Source organism: Mustela lutreola, chromosome 15 (genome assembly GCF_030435805.1).
Source record: "Mustela lutreola isolate mMusLut2 chromosome 15, mMusLut2.pri, whole genome shotgun sequence".
Classification (NCBI taxonomy): Eukaryota; Metazoa; Chordata; class Mammalia; order Carnivora; family Mustelidae; genus Mustela; species Mustela lutreola.
In genome coordinates, this window is record NC_081304.1 from 17,027,446 (window position 1) to 17,048,511 (window position 21,066).

The 21,066-nt window shown below is 44.8% G+C and overlaps 1 protein-coding gene across 1 annotated transcript; it reads right to left on the reverse strand.

Annotated features, from left to right (window-relative positions):
• Positions 1-290: 290 nt before the first annotated feature.
• LOC131816372 (ADP-ribosylation factor 2) lies at positions 291-19,376 on the reverse strand. Its single transcript, XM_059149054.1, has 5 exons — positions 19,231-19,376; positions 16,625-16,791; positions 9,247-9,357; positions 4,872-4,996; positions 291-2,114 (listed from the first exon to the last, which is right to left on the reverse strand). The coding sequence occupies exons 2-5, from the start codon at positions 16,770-16,772 to the stop codon at positions 1,953-1,955; spliced, it is 546 nt and encodes a 181-aa protein (XP_059005037.1). The 5' UTR covers positions 16,773-16,791; positions 19,231-19,376; the 3' UTR covers positions 291-1,952.
• Positions 19,377-21,066: the final 1,690 nt, after the last annotated feature.

Below are 21,066 nucleotides of genomic sequence, written 5' to 3' on the forward strand. Positions count from 1 at the left end.
TACAGAAGCCAAGAGTGAATGGCCTGAGGCCAGCAGCTAATAAGGGACATAGCTGGAATGTCAACATGGCATTCGGGGACCCAAATCCAAAGTTCAAAGTTACTACACTGAGGTGGTCCCACTTACCCTCAACCCAGCAGCTCCAAATCATAGAAGACAACCACAGTTGAAAGCACCAGGAAAACTGTCAGTGAGGATTATTGTTAAAGGAACAGAATAAGTCTGCCAAGACGGAGGGGAAAAGGGATTTTTAAGTCTTTCAAAATATTCAGAAGCACACGGCTGTCCTCTCCTCCTTCCAAAGAAAGTTCTTTATTGTCCAGCCAATCAACAATGATTTAATGAGGCCCAGCACCATACTAAGCATAAATACAAAAATGTAAGACACAGTCCCTGCCAATATGAGGCGTACAACCTTACTATTTCTCAGGAATTACTCCAGGGTTAAAACAAAATCTGGACTTGGATGCCAGTATTGCAAGGAACATTCTTTCAAGTCAATATTTCAAAGAAAAACATCACACCCCACATGTATCATGTTATGAAACTTCTTCCTAGTAATATCAACTTCATTATCATCAACAAACAGGGTTTACTTTTGTTAAAATTCACCTTACATTCCCCTCCTAGATCTGTTAATTTGAATAAACATTTTTCTCAAAAAGGAATTTTCAAAGGTGAAGTAGGGGAAGTGCATAGGTACACATTTGGCCAAGAGCCGTCTGCGCAAACGAGCTCTAGACTATCGCATGAGACCCAGCTCATCACCAGGCCGTTTCTATGAATGTTTTGAAGACAACATAAAGCACGTCTCCACACAGGACATCACTGCATCCAGAAGACGGAGTCAGCACCGCGGACAGCGGTTAGGATTAGACATTTTTCGTAGCAAAATTTAGCACCAACTCAGGGGCAGTAACAGGGGTTGCCGGGAATTTCGTCTCCAAAATGAACCTCTCAATCCTCTTTCACTCTCAGAACTCACAGGTGTGTGGTTCTGGGAACAGAAACTAAGTAACACCGCAAGCCGAATGGAGACAACTGAACTTGGTGACGATTCCATCTCAGGAGTGAAACCTCCTGCTTTGAGCACAGAACATTCAGCACAGAGCAGAGAAGTGGGAGCAGCTGTCTCAGGAGCCTGAAACCTGAGATGGTGATACAAGGACACAAACACGACCCTCACCTCCCTTCTGTAACCCGGCCCTTCGCTTGACTTTGGGGCCCCTGTAAAGAGCCTCGGCCTCACACTGGGTTACTTACTCAAAATGGTCTCCATTTGGCAAATAAGAGGCAACAAGGAGAAGGAACTAGCATGAGGGAATGACGTTCTAGTGTTACGGACTCTGGATACTCTAATGAAGAAGATCTCAAGTTTCTTTCAATAAAGTACATTAAACCAGGAAGAACATAACTTACGGGAAAATTTCGGAGCTGAATTTCAACCCTGCAGCAAGCAGGTGTCTTTTTTCTTGAGGACTGTTTGCTTTGAAAGCACTGAAAAGTGAGCTGCGAGCTCTGGCAGTGATGGAGAAGAAGGACAGGCCATTCCTCGTTTACAAAAGACCACCGAAGTCTAACATGACTCTGGGCAGGCATAGCCACCGGACCCAGGATGGCACAGCTCCACCTGGGCCCTATGCCAGCTCTCCTCCTCCTGCCCACCACGAGGGCCTCTCAGGCTGTTATGTGCCAGGAAAGCTCTCCGGACCCCTCCATCACCTGCTAAGTTGACCCTCGAAACTCCTGAAATGGAAGGTAGCGTTTAAAATGAAACACTGATTTTTCTTCAAATGTAAGCCTGGTTTTCTTGTAGCATGGCTAAGGCACAGTGTGAGAAAGCTGCTCCCATTCCCAGCCACACACCCATCCTCGGCTCCTCACACGCACACACGCACACAGAAGAGGCCAGCTGAGTGTGCCACGATGCACGGCGAACGGGGCGCTTCCGATCACTTCTGCGTTTTGAGCTGGTTGGAGAGCCAGTCCAGGCCTTCGTAAAGACCATCTCCACTGGTCGCACAAGTGGCCTGAATGTACCAGTTTCTCTGGCGGAGGGAATGTAGGCCGAGCTTGTCTGTTATTTCTGCTGCATTCATCGCGTTGGGAAGATCCTTGAGAAAGAAAATTCAGGAATCAGTTTATAATGATGCCTTTTTATAATGAAAGACGCTCTTCTCCCAAATTCTCAGTCATAGGGCGCCTGGGTGGCTCAATGAGTTAAGCGTCTGCCTTTGGCTCAGGTCATGATCCCAGGGTCCTGGGGATCAAGGCCCACATCCGGCTCTCTGCTCAGCTGGGAGCCTGCTTCCCCCTCTCTCTGCCTGCCTCTCTGCCAACTTGTGATCTCTCTCTCTCTGTCAAATAAATAAGTAAATAAAAATCTTAAAAAAAAAAAAAGCAACACCTCAGTCACAGTCTCAGCTCAGCAGATCCCCAATTTCTCTCGCTCTCTCTGAACCTCTCAACTCCACTTCAGGAAACCCCATCAAAACATGAAGGATCTGACCACTTCTCACCACGCCCACAGCTACCCACCCACGCCTACCATGGCCACTTCTACCTCCGGGTACTGACATAACTTCCGAATTGGTCTCCTTGCTTCTGTGCTTGTTCCCCTTGAGTCTATTCTCAACCCAGTGGTCAGTAAAGTCAGAGCAAGTCACTCTTTCCAAGCCCTGAAGCGGATCCATCTCTCAGGGGGAGGAGCCGGAGTCCTCACCGTGGTCGGCAAGGCCTTCAGGACCCGAGTCCCCAGGACCCCTCCCTAATTTGCCTGCTTCATCTTATCCAACACAGCACTCTCCACGTGTGACTGTACTATAAAACTGACGTATTTGCTATGTTGATGACTTAGATTACCTGTCCCTAACTAGAACACAAGTTTTACAAGGGCAGGAATTTCTGTCTTGTCCTCTGATTATTCCAAGTTCTAGAACTGTGCCTGGCACGTGCGTGGTAAGGCAGATCTAGCAATACTGCTATGGAATGACATCACAACACGCTACGTGAGAAAGCAGGCAGATTCCCAGCATGTAAGTATGAATGCAATCACGCAGCTGCTTATACAGGCATGGAAAGCTGTATCTCTGAAGGAAGATGGAAGAAATTTAACATTATTTTACCCTGAAGACTGAGGCAAGAATATGTCACTTGGTACTCTAAATTGCTGGCAGATTTTTACTACAAGCATGTTCTGCTTTTATAATTAAAAAGAACAAGCGTCATTCTCTTTTTGAAAGTCCATTAGCTTCACAAGTGAAATTCAGGACTGGCATAGACCCAAACAGTAGGGTAAAGCCTAAGCGAATGACGGTCCAGCCACTGTTTAAAATCATGTTTACAGGGCACCTGGGTGGTTCAGTTGGTCCTGATCAGCTCAGCATCATGAGCTCAAGCCCTGCACTGAGCTCATGCCGGGTGTGGAGCTACTTCAAAAAAAAATCTAGGGGCGCCTGGGTGGCTCAGTGGGTTAAGCCTCTGCCTTCAGCTCCAGTCATGATCTTGGGGTCTTGGGATCGAGCCCCGAGTCAGGCTCTCTGCTCAGCAGGGAGCCTGCTTCCCCCTTCACTCTGCCTGCTGCTCTGCCTGCTTGTGAACTCTTTCTCTCTCTGTGTCAAATAAATAAACAAAATCTTAAATAAAAATAAAAACAAAAAATCTAAGGGGCGCCTGGGTGGCTCAGTCGGTTAAGCGTCTGCTTTCGGGTCAAGTCATGATCCCAAGGGCCTGGGATCAAGCCCCGCATCGGGCTCCCTGCTCGGCGGGGAGTCTGCTTCTCCCTCTGCGCCTTCTACCCTCTCTCTCTCTCTGTCAAAACTAAACAAAAAAAAAAACTAAAAAAAAAAAACAACATAATAAAACACAATACAATATAAAACAAAATCATGTTACAAAGACCCGAAGGGCAAGAGAAATGCTTTGGATAAATCCGAAGTGACAAAACACGAAGGACTCAGCCCCGTCAGATGAGCATGAGCTCAATCGCAGAACGAATGTATTCGTGATAGAGAAAGCAGAAGGAAACACATCACGACCTGACTGAGGTCATCTCAGGCTGGTAAATTCCATGACTCTACCTCATGCCACGATGTTCCCTTCCTTCCAAGCTTCGCTCCACTTTGAATCCCAGGGCGGGACAGCTCAACACTTGGCCCTCCTCCCACTCTTCCTTTACTACTTTCCGCTACATTTACACGAAGCCCCTTCTTCCTTCTTGACAGACCCCATTTGACACAACCATCTCCCCCCTCGCTGTCCCTGTCCCCTCCGTTCCAGCTGCACTGGCTGCCTTGCTGTTCCTAGCCCCACGCAGCTCCCTTCCCGCTGGCCTTCCAATCTGCTCAGATGTCGTCTTCTCGTGGAGGCATTCTGGCCCTTTCCCACAGCCAGCCTGCCCGCCTCCTCTGCTCACCTTCCTCTACCATACTTCCAGCAGACACACCACGTGTTACTGACTGACTCTCCTACCACTAGAACGTAAACTCCACGAACACAGGGACTTTTATCTGTCTTGCTGCTCAAGGCTATGTCACCAAAACAATGTCTATATCTTAGTAGATGCTCAATTCATATCTGTTCAATCAATGAACAGAAGACATAAGCTAAAAAGGAAGTGGGGGGCAGGCCTGGCTGGCTTAGTTGGTAGAACATGTGACGAGTCTTGATCTTGGGGTTGGGAGTTCAAGCCCCACACTGGACACTGGGCCTAGAGCTACTTAAAAAAGAAAAAAAGAAAAAAAGGAGGTGGAGGGAAAAGTTATGGTAGGGACTAGAGAGAGGGAGGCACACATCTAATTTAAATATCTGTATTTTTAAGTGAACATCTGGCAGCAATTTTGGTCCCAGTACTCAGAAAGCCAACAACATACCTGTTTATTTACAAACACCAGTAAGACGGCATCTCTGAGCTCATCTTCTGCTAACATTCTGGTTAGTTCCTCGCGGGCCTCATTGACTCGCTCTCTGTCATTACTGTCGACCACAAAAATCAGACCTGGAAAGAAATCACAAGCATGTTGGTGATCTGAACCTAGAAAGTGAGAACGTTTACGTGCCCTTACAGCTTCTCCCTACCTATGCATATGGTTTCACTGAAAGCATTCAGGGAGAGACATCTACTCTGCGGAGTTAGAGAGGCTGCCAAGTTAGAGAGCCTGTCGCACCGCACTAGCCCATCTTTTTGGAAGCAAACAGGCTTTCCCCCAGGTTAACAGAAGAAAGAATATAGAGAAAAGATTAGGTTCATGCTTAATCACTTCACTTCTACATCCTGTTTACATAACAAAGTCCCCATAAAACCCAGGGACATCAAAGTTCGCATAAGCACCCCTGGTCGGCAACACTCAGCAGACACACATCACACATCAGAGGTAGCTGGAGGTCGGGCGTCCTGACGGAAAGGACAATGTTCTGGGGACACCCGCATTTTCAGCAGGTGTCCGAATGGAGGGAGTCTTGTACCCCTAACTTGGGAAGTCTGGCCCAACTCCAGGAAGTTGGTGCCGAGAAATCTTCGCAGGATCCCATTCCAGACAGCATCAGAGAAATCCCAGGAAGCACAAGATGGTCGAAGCAAGATACCATCACACTGAGTCTATGCCAAGCTGGCTGAACCCTGCACAGACCAGGTCATCACTGGCTGGGCCAACATGAGTTCCAGAGGATTCCCTAGGGGGAAAGCCAATATACACCCAAATACAGAACGGGGAAGACCCCTCTCAGCAGTAGTTTCTGTGGCAATAATGATAACAAGAACTGGGTGGTTAGCTGAGGTGAGTCCTCTGGGAGACAAATACGTGAAGCAGCTGCCAGAACGAGTTTGCTCCTAAGCCGGACCACGAGGATACGGGGGAGAAAAAGCCTTCTCCATCGTCCGTCAGTCAGAACATCCTGCAAATATTATTACCTGGTCACTGCTGGACCCCACATTCTAAAACACAGGCAAACTGAAAGGACTCAAAAAATGCCTAGGAGGGGTGCCTGGGTGGCTCAGTGGGTTAAAGCCTCTGCCTTCAGCTCAGGTCATGATCCCAGGGTCCTGGGATGGAGCCACGCATTGGGCTCTCTGCTCGGCAGGGAGCCTGCTTCCTCCTCTCTCTCTCTCTGCCTGGCTCTCTGCCTACTTGTGCTCTGTCAAATAAATAAATAAATAAATTCTTTAAAAAAAAAAAAAATGCCTAGGATGGCAAAGGAATGAGATGCCACGCCAGACGAAAAAGAACGGATACACCGAGGGTATTTTATCGCGAGAAAAGACTCACTGGAAGGACTGCCAGCTGTCTTTACGTATCTGAAGAGCTATGCCATAAAGAGAGGTTCAACTTGTTTTATATACAGCTCACTTCGTACGCTGACGATCAGTGGGCGCAAACTACAGGAAGTCGTCAGACAGAGTCAACAGAACTGAAGAGGCAATGGGCTCCCTCGGGAGGCAACCCCACCACTGGAGACACACGTGCCCAGCTTCAGCCACTGCCTGTGGGGACACTGCCAGAGGGACCTCCCTGGTAGGATAAGTGTAGTGGGACAAAATGACCTCTTGGCTCCTTCGGACACTGGGATTTCACAGCTGTGTCTGGGAGGGAAAATCAGTGCCTAACCTCCCAGCCTTCCCTCCGGCCTTCCCAGCTCTGGAGAGGCCAAGTGCGGCGGACAGCTTCCGGGTGTGGGGACAGTCCCCGGGTTTGGTGACTGCATGTGAGACAAAGTCACATCTGTTATATCACAACAGATTTCAAAAGTGCAGAACATTCAAAACCTCCCCCAAAATGTGATAGTCTACCTGTAGTATAACCAGGACTCTGATCTTAACTAAGCAAACAAGGTTATCCAGAAATTCAGGGAGATCCTGGCAAAACTGACAGGGTGGGAGCAGATATATAATCCCTTTGCTGATCCTAATAAAAATAAAGGTTTATAAATATTAGAGCCCATTTCATACTGTTTTTAATGTAAATCCTTATCCGAGAAACAAAAGAACCTAGCATCAGATTGACTTCACTTTTGAACTGGAAGAACCTAGAAAAGGTAAATTTACGCATGAATAGTGTGATCAAATTTGTTTTAAATGGGAGGGGGTAATATATTTCCGGCTGCTTGCACATGCATAAAGTATCTTTGGACCAATATACAAGGAATACAAGTGCTTGTCTATGGGAGTGGGGAACTGGGTGGTTAAGGAACAGGAATGAGACAATGACTTTTCTTTATATTCTTTTCTATCTTTTGGAATTTTGCAGCATATAAATGTATTCCCATTTAACAAATTAAAATAACTGAACCTACAATCAAGGAGAAAAATTCTTCCACATGGGAACTAATGGACCATTTTATGCACACTGTAAAATAACATAATTAACTAAGAAATCACACAACTCAAATTTCAATCTCTAGAAGTAAAGCCTAAGTGAACACACAGTTAAGTGTCTTATTGGAGAGCTAAACGCTATCATTAAGTCTGTCATACTCAACATACTGATGAAAAATTTTCAAATAAAAAAGGGCAGCATGACCTTTGAGGAGCCGGCAGGAGAGACAGGGGCAGCCTCCAAGGCTCCTCCTGGCTGAGATGTCCGGACCCACCACAGACAGCAAATCCATTCTTCAAACCGTCCCCATTTGCTGGTTTCACGAAGAGTCTAACTGACCCACCCCAGGGTCCTAGATCAAGCCGGGTGCCTGCCATCACCGCAAATTACTGAAGTTCCATAAAATCGGGCTTGTCATGAATAGAAGATTGAAAACAAAAAGGCATTCCAACTTTTGGTGACCGAAATGTGACACTACATGTGGCAAAAGGACTCCTGCCAGAGAATGAGGATGTAAAGTCTCTCACCATTTGGGCTCAGTGACGGTTAATTTTATGTGTCAACATGACCAGGCCACGGGGTGCCCAGACGTTTGGTCAAAAATTATTCTGGTGTGTCTGAGGGTGTTCCTGGCTGAGGTGAGTAACGTTTGAATCAGGAGACTGAGTAAAGCAAACTTCCCTTCCCAGGGTTGGGGCCAGTAGAGGGCGGAGGTGCTCTCCAATCCACTGCAGGCCTGAAGAGAACACGAAAGCAGTGGAGAGAAGTCCCTGCCTGACCATCCTGGAGCTGGTCTTCTGCCCTCGGACTGGACTTTCCACCTTTGGCTCTCCCGGTTCCCCTGCTTGCCAAATGCAGATACTGGGCCTGCTCAGGCTCTAGTAACCATGTGGGCCAATTCCTCATAATAAATCTGAGACAGACAGACAGACACACACACACACACACACACACACACACGTGTAACTCCATCCATCCTCTTGGCTCTGTTTCCTCTGGAGAACCCAGTCTAATAAAGGCTCCCATCTGAGTGCCTACTACCTTCCAACCACAGAACGAAGCATTTTACAAAATCCATCTCATTTAAGCCAAATGATCCAACACGGCAGGTACTACCTCCATTTTATAGATAAGGAAACAGAGACAAAAAAAGATGAACTTTCCCAAGGTTTCATAGTAGAGCTGGGGTTCAAACCCACACTTTCTCATTTTATTAACTAATAAGGAATCGCAATAGTCTGGCCAAAATGGCACGTGCCAAGCCAAGTTACAAGAACACTCCAGGTATCAACAGTACTGTGTGCAGGGGACTGAAACACAAAGACAAAGAAATCAGGGAGTCATTACGGAAGTTGCTTGTGCTGGCTCTGACAAATAGAATCTTTTTAAAAAAATTTTTTAAAAGCCCCGAAACCAGTGGTAAGGAAATAAGGCAATGATCTGGGATGCATGTGTCAAGTCACGCACTTTCAGAATAGCGGGGCAACCAGGAGGGACCCGGCCGCACAAGATGCTGGCATCTGGGGTTCCAGCCTTGCCTGTTCATCTCTTTCTCACCAGCGGCATGACTTTTAGATATTCTCAACGAGTTTAAAAGAGTTTACTGAACTCAAATTCTCTAAAACCTGGTACTTCATCTGAGGCACATACAACTTACAGTTAAGCAAAAGACAACTTCATCAGGAGAGCCATTTTTTAACTAGTCTGCATTAAGAGCAGTTTTCTATGTAGGGCATTAATGCCCAAGTACTTTTTCTAGGAAGGCAGGGACCATTTTCCAAAAAGAAACCTCCCCAGTAAGTTTAAGTGGGCCATCAGAGGAGAAAGAACAACTGATGGTTCGTATAAAGTGGAGCACAAGGTTTTGCTTCAAGCATCCATCCTTAGACACATTTAATCCAAATGGGTCCAAGGCCACAGACTGGACAATCTTTACCTTGGGTGTTCTGGAAATAATGTCGCCACAAAGGTCTGATTTTGTCCTGGCCACCAACATCCCAGACTGTGAAGCTGATATTTTTATATTCTACCGTTTCCACATTGAAACCTAAATTGGGAAGAAGGAGAAAATTTTTAATGAAGACTTTTAAAGAATTCTAATGAATTTCAGCTGACATTTGGACAGTATTTTTAATTTACAAAGCAACTTACTAGTCAAAATCTTTAGCTCACAGGGGGAGCCTGGCTGGCTTAGCCAGTAGAGCATACAACTCTTGACCTTGGGGTCTTGAGTTCAAGCCCCACATTACTCTTAATTCAAAACAAAACAAACAAAAAAGATACACAGCTTACAAAACAGGGTGTATTAGTCTTCCATGCACCGTGACAGGAGTCTCAAATCTTATCTACTCTCCAACCTCACACATCCTCTCCGATCTTATAGCGTACTTCAGGGCAAACAGAAACCATTAATGAGACTGACCTCCACCTTCCACCAAACAGCGTAGAAACCTACCTACCTCTGCACCCATACCTCTTTCTCTCCCTATTAGAAGAGAAGGGAGCAACTATCCAATGCCCATTCCATCTAAACATAGAGTCTGGACTTCTCCTAAGTCTCCAACCCATTCTTCTCAGCATGCTTAAGTCTTTACATCTTTCAAAAGAGCCCTTCCTTGGAGCGCCTGGGTGGCTCAGTCGTTAAGCATCTGCCTTCGGCTCAGATCATGATCCTGGAGTCCTGGGATTGAGCCCCCGAGTCAGGTTCCCTGCTCAGCAGGAGGCCTGCTTCTCTCTCTCCAGCCCTGCCTGTGCTCTCTCTCTCACTGTCTCTCTCTCTGTCAAATAAATAAATATCTTAAAAAAAAAAAAAAAAAAAAAAAAAGCCCTTCCTTGACTCCCCATCTTCAACTGCTCTCACTCTCGATTTTCCCTATCAAAGCCCAACTTCTCTAAGAAGCTGAGTCACATTCACTGCACCCACTGCATCACCTGTAACCCAACAGCACCTTCTGCTTCACTGTGTTACAAAGCTGGTCTGGCCAACGTGAGGCACGAGCACCATGTCAATAAACCCAACAAATGCTCCCCCATTCCTGCGTAATTCGATTTTATATCTGACACTACTGCTCACTCACTTCTTGAAACTCTTCCCTGGTTTCCCATTTTCCTTATATTTCTATGGCTGAATCTCCTTGGTCTACTTAGTGAGCTCAACCACATTTAACTGATCCTTAAATGATGGAGTTTCTAGGACTCTGTCCTGCTCCATCCATTCTCCTCTTTCCACTGCCCCAAGAGGTAATCTCACTCAGTTGTAGGGCTTCATTACCACGTTTGTGCTAACAACCTTCAAATTTACATTATCTCATCCCAGATCTCCTGAGCTTCAGGCTCGTAATCCAGCCTTCCATCGACATCTTAGATTAGCTCTCTCAAAGGCTCCGATAAGACATGATGTCAAGGGGCACCTGGGTGGCTCAGTGGGTTAAAGCCTCTGCCTTCAGCTCAGGTCATGATTCCAGGGTCCAGGGATCAAGCCCCTCGCATCAGGCTATCTGCTCAGCAGGGAGCCTGCTTCCCTTCCTCTCTCTCTGCCTCTCTGCCTACTTGTGATATCTCTCTGTCAAATAAATAAATAAAATCTTTAAAAAAAAAAAAAAAGACATTATGTCAAAACTGAACATAAGATCCCCACGACTCGAGGGATGCCTGGGTAGCTGGCTGAGCGTTTGAATTTTGATTTCATCAGCTCAGGTCGTGATCTCAGGGTTGTTGAGTTCAAGCGCCCTGTTTTTGCTCCATGCTGGGCATTAAAAAAAAAGATCCCTGCCCCTCTAAGTTGCTCCTTTCCTAGTTACCCCTTGTACTGACTTCATCCTACAAGCTGGAAATCTGGGAGGCATCCCTGACACTTCCAACTCTCTCACTCCTAAAAATCTCATTATCAAATCTTACCCATAAAACCTCCTAAATATATAATAGCCGTCCTAACCCAAGAGACAGTCATTTCTAGCCTCAATTACTGAAGTAACCTAACTATCTATACCTACTCTTCCTCTTCTCCATCCATTCACCATTTTCCAATCAAAACTTTCAAAATATACAATAAGGTCGTATCACTTCGCTACACATTTACGCTTGTCTAAGATATTTAAAGTAAGAGGGGAAAAAATAATCTCTCCTTGGCTTCCCACACTCAAATCCCGAACCTGACCGTCGAGGTCGACCACAACCGGGGCCTGCTCACTTTGAGTCATGCCTTGTTTTAGCAAGAGGCACTCACTACATTGCAGCAGTCTCAATTCTTGCTAAATAAATGTGTTAACTCAGTTCCATTCTAATCCTAAAGTGATGAGGGAAGGGAGGTGAGGCGTGAAACTTAGCAAAATCATCTTAAATGTAATCTGGAGAAATAAGCGAGTAAGCGTAACCAGGAACTCTCTGAAAACAGTTAACAAATTATTTGTGAAGATATTATCAAACCTTAGGAATGCATGAAATAATTAAGTTCAAATGACTACAACAGGGAGTTGTCTAAAAGAAGACACATATACCCAAGAAAATTTAGAATATGATAAAGAAAGCATTTAAAATCAGCAAGGAGGGGTGCGTAGGTGGCTCAGTGGGTTAATAAGCCTCTGCCTTGGGCTCAGGTCCTGATCTCAGAGTCCTGGGATCGAGTCCCACATCGGGCTCTCTGCCTGGCTGGGAGCCTGCTTCCTCCTCTCTCTCTCTCTCTCTAACTACTTGTGATCTTTCTCTGTCAAATAAATAAATAAAATTTTTTTTTTTTTAAATCAGCAAGGACGGGGCACCTGGGTGGCTCAGCTGGTTGAGCTTCCAACTGCTGATTTCAACTAGAGTCATGAGATTAGGGTCATAAGATCGAGCCTCATGTCAGGCTCCATGCTTAGCAAAGAGTCTGCTTGTGCCTTTCCCTCTTCTTTCCCTGCTCATTCTCTCTCTCAAATAAATAAATAAAATCTAAGAAGAAATTATAATAAAAAAATAATAAACCAAATCAGCATGGAAAAATTACCCGGTAAGTGTGTATGGACAACTGTCTACCCCTGCACATGTCCAACATATATGTGGCCATTTGGATTTAATTAAAATTACGTACAATTAGGGGCACCTGGCTGGCTCAGTCAGAAGAGCATGAGACACTTTATCTCAGAGTTGTGAGTTCGAGCCCCACCTTGGGTATAAAAAGATTACTTAAATAAAACACTTCAAATAATATTTTAAAATAAAATTAAGTACAATTAAAAAGTCAGCTCCTCGATCACACCAGCCACACTTCAAGTGTTCAACAGCCACTCGTGGCTAAAGTTACCACCATGGACAGCATGGACACAGAACACTTCCATCACTGCAGAATGTTCTACTGGACAACATTGGCCTACTCATTTGAAAAATATAAATCCCTACCTTACTCATAACAGAAAAGTAAACTTCAAATAGATATAATATTTCAATGTTTTTAAAAACAAAATAAAAATAACACAGAAAGTTAGCAGCAGAAAATACTGGTAAATACTTTTATGACCCTGGAGTAAGGAAGACCTTTCTAAAAATGATATCAAAGCATAAAAAAAAAAAAAAAAAGAAAGAAAGAAAGAAAGAAAAAGAAATTGGTAGGATGCCTGGGTGACTCAGTCAGTTAAGTGTCTGCCTTTGGCTCAGGTTGTGATGTCAGGGTTGTGGGACTGAGCTCCCCACGAGGGTCCACACTCATCAGGAAGACTGCTTGTCCCTCTATTCCTCCTCCCCGCACTCATACACTCTCTATCTCAAATAAATAAATAAAATCTTAAAAATGAAAAAAATTGGTAAATTTGAGCCCCTCAAATTCTATATGGCAAAACACAGAAAAAATGAGATTGAAAGACAATTGACTGGAAAGCTAACACATGAAAAGAGTTGTTCCAGACCCGTGATATACCTCTTCAAATGGCTAAGAGATAAATAAACATGCTAACAAAAAGAAAAGACAGTAGAACCAAATTAAAATCAGGGCGTGGACTGGAGTGCCTGACTGGCTCAGCTGGTAGAGCACAGGACTCTTAATCTCAGGTCGCGAGTTCAAGCCCCACACTGGACAGAGACTACTTAAAAAATAAACGAATAAGGGGCACAAGGGTGGCTCAGTTCATTAACTATCCAACTCTTGATTTTTGGCTCAGGCCATGGTCTCAGGGTTGTGGGACTGAGTCTCCAATCTGGCTCTATGCTCAGCTGGGAGTCTGCTTAAGATTCTCTCTCCCCCTCTCGCTGTCCCTCCTGCAGCACAGGCACGCTTGCTCTCTCTCACTCTCTTGCAAATAAATTTTAAAAAGCTTAGAAACTCAATAAAGAAATAAGATTGAGTCATAGAACAAATACAAACAGCCAACGGATGTTTGAATATATCCACTTACAATAAAAGAAATCCCAATAAAAATCAGTGTTCTTTCTCCATCCATTTGGGAAAAATAAACATTTTTTTTTTTTTTTTAATATTTTATTTATTTATTTGTCAGAGAGAGAGAGAGTGAGAGCGAGCACAGACAGACAGAGTGGAAGGCAGAGGCAGAGGGAGAAGCAGGCTCCCTGCGGAGCAAGGAGCCCGATGTGGGACTCGATCCCAGGACGCTGGGATCATGACCTGAGCCGAAGGCAGCTGCTTAACCAACTGAGCCACCCAGGCGTCCCAAAAATAAACATTTTTTAATAGTCGGTGACACAGCCTTTTTGGAGAGAAGTTTGGCAATGTGTATCCACATTTTAAATGTACTTAAGTTTTATTTTGCTTGTTTTTTGTTTTGTTTTTTAAGTAAACGCTATGCCAGTGTGGGGCTTGAACTCATGACTCGATCCCAAGAGCAAGAGTCCATGCTCTATGGACTGAGTCAGCCAGGTGCCTCTAAACGTACATTAGTTTTAACATAGCAATCCTTCCTCCAGAAATTACTGCAAGGAGTAGAGAACATGTCTGCAAAAATGTTAAAGATGCTTACTTCAGTGTCATTTACAAAGAATCACCACAAATAACTGAACCAAACATCAGTGGAAATTCATTAAAAATACAGCCACATAATGGAATACTATCCCCCATTATTAAAATTTCATGTCAATCTGTATAAATTGTTATTTAATCGCCAAAACTTAGTGACTTAGAATAATGATTCTGCCCCTCCAACAATTCTGGGGGTTGCCTGGGCTTCAGCTACGGAGTCCCCTGAGGGCTGAACTGGGCCCCTCTCTCTCCAGGTGGTCTTTTCATAACACTGAGCATCCTCTTACGGTGAGGGCAGTGTTCCAAAAGTACAAGCCTCAAGACACAAGCACTTCTTCAATCTTTGTTTGAATTACATTTGTTGATGTCCTCTTGGTCAAAGCAAGCCATGTGGCCAAGCTCAGCATCACCAGAGAAGGGAATGATTCCCTGGGGGCCATCTGTTTCACAATCTATAAGATGGATATCCCATTCACTCACCACATATTTACCAGACAGCTACTATGTGCCAGGCACTTTGCCAGAGGCCTGGGAACAATGGTGAAAACGACAGACATGGCTCCTGCCCTTCTCTACACACTGCTGGAAGGAAGGGAAGCGGGAAAGCAATGCCAAATATGTTGAGAATTTCTAAGAAGGTCTGGTTACTATGGAAATTTTTAACAGGGGAAAACCAGTCCAGGCCATCAGGAAAGGTGCCCCCAAGACATAACGTTGAAACTAAGACCAAAAGAATGAGCTGGCATTAGCTACATAAAGGGGAAGGAGACTGAGGAAGAAGGCAGGAAAGCATTCCACAGGGAGGAAATAATATAGAAGGAGACCCAAACATACTGTTTAATGCAGTTTGAAAATAGCATGCATATGATTTTACAAAGGTATTCACCAAAATCTTAACCGTAGATTTTTTTTTAATACTTGTTTATGTTTTGTCTAACATTATGGGAGCACAAATTATTTTTATAATTGGAGAAAACCAAGCAATTACGCTATTTTCATTTTGGACTAATAGCATTTTTTTAAATTGTGGATGTGAACATTTCCTCCATCTGGTTTCCTCCTTCTCCAAATGTTGCAATCTCTGAAACCACTGCCCAAGTTCAAACTTGATCATTTGGCTTCCTGTGACTAATCCAACATTCAGAACACGACTAACTTCACATGTCATCTTGCGCGGCCTATTCTAACTCAGGAGATTGGATCTAGAGGCAGTTCAGAGGCAAAGATTTAGTCCTATCAGATCTGCCTTTGCAAAAAAATGGCCCACAAAACACAGTGCTAGTTTGCAGGAATAACTCTACTGCCAGGTTCTCCTCCAGCACTGGAACAAATCAGTTTCTTCAGCTGGACACCAACTCAAGGAACTGGCTTGAGCCAGAGTAAAGAACATCACACTGCATCTTTACACCCTAGGAACATACTTCCTGGGGACATACTTCCACTTAGAAAGGCCAGCTGGAAGGAAGATGGACTGAAGGGGCAACAAGAGATTCCCAGCTCCCATCTCAAGCTTGGGCTGGGACACACACTAATTGACTGGAACAGAGGGCATAACTGCCCTCCCTGGTCATTTGTCTAAGATTTTACTTTTAAATAATCTCTACATCCAACGTGGGGCTCAAACTCACAACTCTGAGATCAAGAGTCGCAAGCTCTGGGGCGCCTGGATGGCTCAGTGGGTTAAAGCCTCTGTCTTCAGCTCAGGCCATGATCCCAGGGTCTTGGGATTGAGCCCTGCATCAGGCTCTCTGCTCAGTGAGAGCCTGCTTCCCTTCCTCTCTCTCTGCCTGCCTCTCCGCCTACTTGTGATCTCTGTCAAATGAATAAATAAAAATCTTTAAAAAAAAAAGTCGCAAGCTCTGGAGCACCTGGTGGCTCAGCTGGTTAAGCACTGAAATATTGGTTTCAGATCACGTTGTGATCTTAGGGTCCCAAGATCAAGACCCGCGTTGGACTCTGTGCTGTGTTAAGTCTGCTTGGATTTCTCTCCCTTTCCCGTTGCTCCTCCCCCACAAGGCTTACTCCCTCTCTCTAAAATAAATAAATCTTAAAAAAAAAAAACAACCTATACCGACTGAGCCAGCTAGGCACCTCTGCCCTGTTTTAATCATTATCTTTTTCTTTTTTGCCAGGCAAAAAAGGTTAAGGGTGCTTATCCTAAATGTGTCCATTTGATTGCCCTGTAAACCTAGCAATGGTCCTAGAGATGCCAGGGAGCAAGTAGGAAATTCTATATTACCTAGTTTGGGCCTCAAAAAGTTTATGCTCTTGGGGCAGAAAAGATTTTTTAAAAGATATATTCAACAACATAAAAGGCATGTAAAAGTGTAACATACTAACTGTAAACTGGTCTCATCACAGGTCATGAACATACCTATTGTAGGGATGGTAGTCACAATCTCTCCCAGTTTCAATTTATACAAGATGGTAGTTTTTCCGGCTGCATCCAAACCCACCATAAGAATCCGCATCTCTTTTTTCCCGAATAAACTTTTAAACAGTTTTTCAAAAACATTCCCCATTGTGACTGAATTCTGTTACCTAAATGAAAAGAAAGGCAAGTCAAGAAATTGTTCTTTGCAGAGATATAAAAACACCATACATAAAATACAAGTCTCTATTAGAGGTGACTTCCAGTAAAAATTTAAACAATTTTAAGTATAATTTGGCCAAGAAAGAGTAGTGTGTTTTGTTTTCAAAGGGAAATTCAACTAAGTCTTTTGATGCCTTGCCAGAAAATTCTCTTTTCCACTGCAGCATCCAAGTGGGGTAAGTGGAAACACAGTCTCAATGCTACCTCTATGGCAGCAGGCTTTGGTCAGCCTATAGCAATGCCAAAACAAATACATCTGAACTCTCTTGAAATGAGAACTAATGACGCAGAGAACCAGTTTATTTTACAGGATGTAAAGCTAAGTCCTTAAGGTAGGTTAAATATCAGTATCTTTTTGAAATGTAGTAGTTGCCTTTGGCTAACAAACAGTATCAACACCCAGAAAAGAACCTAAGATAATTTCAGAGGGGAGAAATATAGCACTGGGACACCACACCGGCTAACAGAGAAACTGACTGGCAAACATCCCCTGTTGACCATCACCTGACTCTCAACCAGTTTAACTTTTTATTGAAATGTAATTTACATAAGACAAAAACACACTTGATAACCAAACAGTTCAATGAAATGTCATAAACCAATCAAAATATGATTACCAGCGACCTGGATCTCCGGGTCTCCCATCCCAGTCATTACCTCCCAAAAGGTAATCACTGTATTGACTTCCAACAGCATAAGCGTTCAAAATTTTATTTTTTAGAAGAGCGCATGTTAGATTCTATAAAGGCAATAGTAAAGACAGACTAGCTTTGCAGAAATTTATTCTACAGTCTTTTAACACAACAGCCTATTTGAAGTGTGAGCCTGACATTTTAAAGACTTAAAAGTAGTCCTGTGTCTGCATCTCTAACTAAGCTCCTGAAAGTCTACAAAGATTCTTCAAAAATAAGAAGAAAGTCCTTGCTTCAAAGACTATGATTTTCCCTTTAAACTGCTAACCACGGGCGCCTGGGTAGCTCACTCCGTTAGGTGCCAGACTCTTGATTTCCGCTCAGGTCATGATCTCAGGGTGGTGAGATCCAGCCTGTCACAGGGATGCCGGCTGGGAGCGGAACCTGCTTAAGACTCTCTCTCTCTCCCTCTGTATCCACCAACACCCCCTCCCCAAATAAATAAATAAAATAAATTGCTAACCAAAGAAAAACTTTACTCTCTGGCAGAACAGAGGCAAAAATGCAACAAGGACAGCCAGTCTCCGGTTCGTCTGGACCCTAGTGATCTCAAGGGGGAAGTCACCAAATTCCAGAGCGCCCACGTCTGAAACTCAAAGCTTTCCCACGGTAGCTTAACATGGATGACGTCCGAGCATACACCATTCCATTCTACGACCAGAGAAGAGAAGCAGGGCACTGGGCCGTCTGGGTGGCTCAGCCGTGGGGTGTCTGCCTTCGGCTTCTGTCATGATCCCAGGGTCCTGGGATGGAGGCCCACACCGGGCTCCCTGCTTGGCGGGAAGCCTGCTTCTCCCTCTCCTACTCCCTCTGCTTGTGTTCCCTCTCCCACTCCGTCTCTCTCTGTCAAATAAATAAATAAATTAAAAAAAAAAAAAAAAAAAAAAAAAAGCAGGGCACTTATCCCGTCTAAAAATGAAGTAAAAGTGAACTGCTATAACCAAAGAATGACGAGTGCTCTAACCATTCATAGGAGGTCTGGGCACTGCACCAATCAAAATCTTGTTGGGCGACAAAAAGAGAGATGCCTTGTCTTTGGTTCCCAAAAAAAAAAGGGGGGGGGCAAATCGCATAGATGAGGAAAAACTAAAAGGATGTCAAGGGTCAAGGGGGGAGGTACTCCCTAATTAGATGTCCTTTGAGGCTCACCCGCGCTCGATTCCCCCTCCCAACTACACACGGTACACCACCTAGGTTTTCCCCTCCTGCTTCTCTTCTCCTCTTCTTTCCACTCATCTGCCAGAGGCGCCCAAATCCCGCTGAGCCTCTGGAGACCCTCTGGGGAAAAACGTCCCAGACCCCGGCGCCTCTTCGACCCGCACCAACTATCCATCAGGGAGGAACGGCGGCGAGACCCCCAGAGCACTAACGAGAGCGGGTGGCCAAGTGGACGTGCGCGGCGGACAGGCACGCGCACCGGGTCCTCGGGAAGAGACTCGAATGCCTTTTCTGCCCACCCGCCAAGCCGCTCCGCCTCGAGATGCCGGTCCTCGGGAGAGCGGAGGACCACGGGTGGACGCGCCAAGCTTCCCTCGGGTCCCCACAACGCCGGCCCTACAGAAGGTGGAGAAGCGCCAGGGAACCCAACCCCCTCCGCAGGCCAACCGCTACTCTCTGGTTTCCCGCCCGCTGATGGTGCGGAAATCCAAGCAGACCTTAAATGCTACCGCTTCTTCTCCGTAGCCCGCTACTCACCTGCCACCGCACTGAGCACGATTACCCACACCACTGCCTTTCGGATTTCGGCTCCCTCTTCAAAATGGCGACTGGCGCGGGGGCGGGAACCTCAACCAACCAATCACCCTCCGCCTCTTGGAACTTTCGTACCAATGAGCTCGAAGTTCCGTGAGTGACGACATGTCTGACCAATGCAAAGGACAATAAGAGCCTAGGCGGGAGGAGGCCCGCCCCTCGCGGCCTAGGCGACGGCACGAAGCTCTGAAAATGCCGGGTTCATCTTCCAATGACAGCTCCCGGCGTCCGGGCGAGACACTCCCACACGCCCCGCCCCAATGCCTCACATGACCAATCAAAAAAGTCAAAGGAGTTCCGATTTGCTCCGCCAATCAACTTGGAAAGATCCCTAGGATTGAACTAACCCGGGGAGCTTTTGAACCAACCGGGTGGGGGCATGTGGGCGGGGCCGAGTTCCTAGTGATATTTAAGGAAATTTGCCGCTTTGGAGCTAAAAGTAGAAACCAGTTTGGGGCGGTGTCCTGTATGGGAAATACCCAGATATTAACACAGAAGTTAGGCTTAAGGAAAGTTTCCAACTTAGTCTGAAGCTAGATTGCAGCCCTGCCTCTAAACAGATTGTCAATAGTTGAGTAAGATACTAGCCACCTGCGCTGTTCGGATGTCACAGTATCCCAGCTAGCCCTCTCGATGACTCAGATCCCTTAAACGCCAACTTGGTTACCTTAAAAGGTAACCAACTCTGTAAATGGTATCTGAGATAATCAGAAAACGAACACCTGTTAAACACATACAATGTGCCATGAACTATGTCAAGGACTTTACCTGCATGACCATAATGCCTTGTGAGTTAGAAACTGTCATTTCCATTTTACAAAGAGGAAAATTAAGTAGCCGAAAAGAGAGAAAAGCTTAGGTTTTGATCCCTTTACAGGATACTTTTTGTCCTGGCCGCAGTAATTGTGTATATGACAGTAAATATATGAGGGGGTTTTTCTATGTGACTCCTTAAAAAAATTTTTTCTGACTACAAAAAATTATACAAAGTCACTTTTTATAAAAAGATTTTATTTACTTGAGAGAGAAGGAGAACAAGCAGGGGGAGCTGCAGAGGGAAAGGGAGAAGCAGGCTCCCCGCTGAGCAGGGAGTCAGACTTGGGACTCTATCCCAGGACCCCAGAATCATGACCTGAGCTGAAGGCAACCACCCAAGGGACTGAGCCACCCAGGTGCCCCTACAAAGCCACTTTTTAAAATACATGAAAAATGACATTCCTCACCAGAATGGACGCAAAGGAGGGGGGAAGAGAGAAAAAAAATTACCCATCATTCTATCATCTAGGGGCAATCACTGTTACATTTTGGATTATTTCTTTTCCATCATTTTTCCTTGAAACTTTTCTACATAGTTCAGATTGTGAATACATAAAATTTGGGGTTTTTTCCAGTTAACATTTTAATTTGAGCATTTTCCACATTACTTAATATTTAAACATTTTTGAAAGCTGTGTAATATTCCCATATGGATATACCCTGATTTATTTAATCATTTTCATGGAATTCAACATTTAGATTGTTTTTAAGTTTTTCTACATGAATAATGTTGCAGTGAACTTTTTCCCCCAGCATTCCTGTCTGCTTTTTTCTTAAGAAAACCCCCAAAAGTGAATCACTAGGTTAAAACATGAAGATATTTAAGGCTCTTGATAACATATTAAGCCTCCAAATCATTTTCTGACTTTGCGAATGTACATTCCCACCCTAAAATGTACATTTTCCCATTCACTTGGCAATGTACATTTGTACATTTCCCATTGCCAAGTAAAAACAGTGCTT

Bases quoted from the DNA above. Each gene is read 5' to 3' on its own strand.
- LOC131816372 (XM_059149054.1), bottom strand. From the start codon at position 16,772: ATGGGGAATGTTTTTGAAAAACTGTTTAAAAGTTTATTCGGGAAAAAA. The intron at 4,997-9,246 runs GTAAAGATTGTC...ATTTCTTTCCAG, and splicing joins TTATTTCCAGAACACCCAAG to GTCTGATTTTTGTGGTCGAC. The intron at 2,115-4,871 runs GTATGTTGTTGG...TTCTTTCTCAAG, and splicing joins TGGTGTTTGTAAATAAACAG to GATCTTCCCAACGCGATGAA.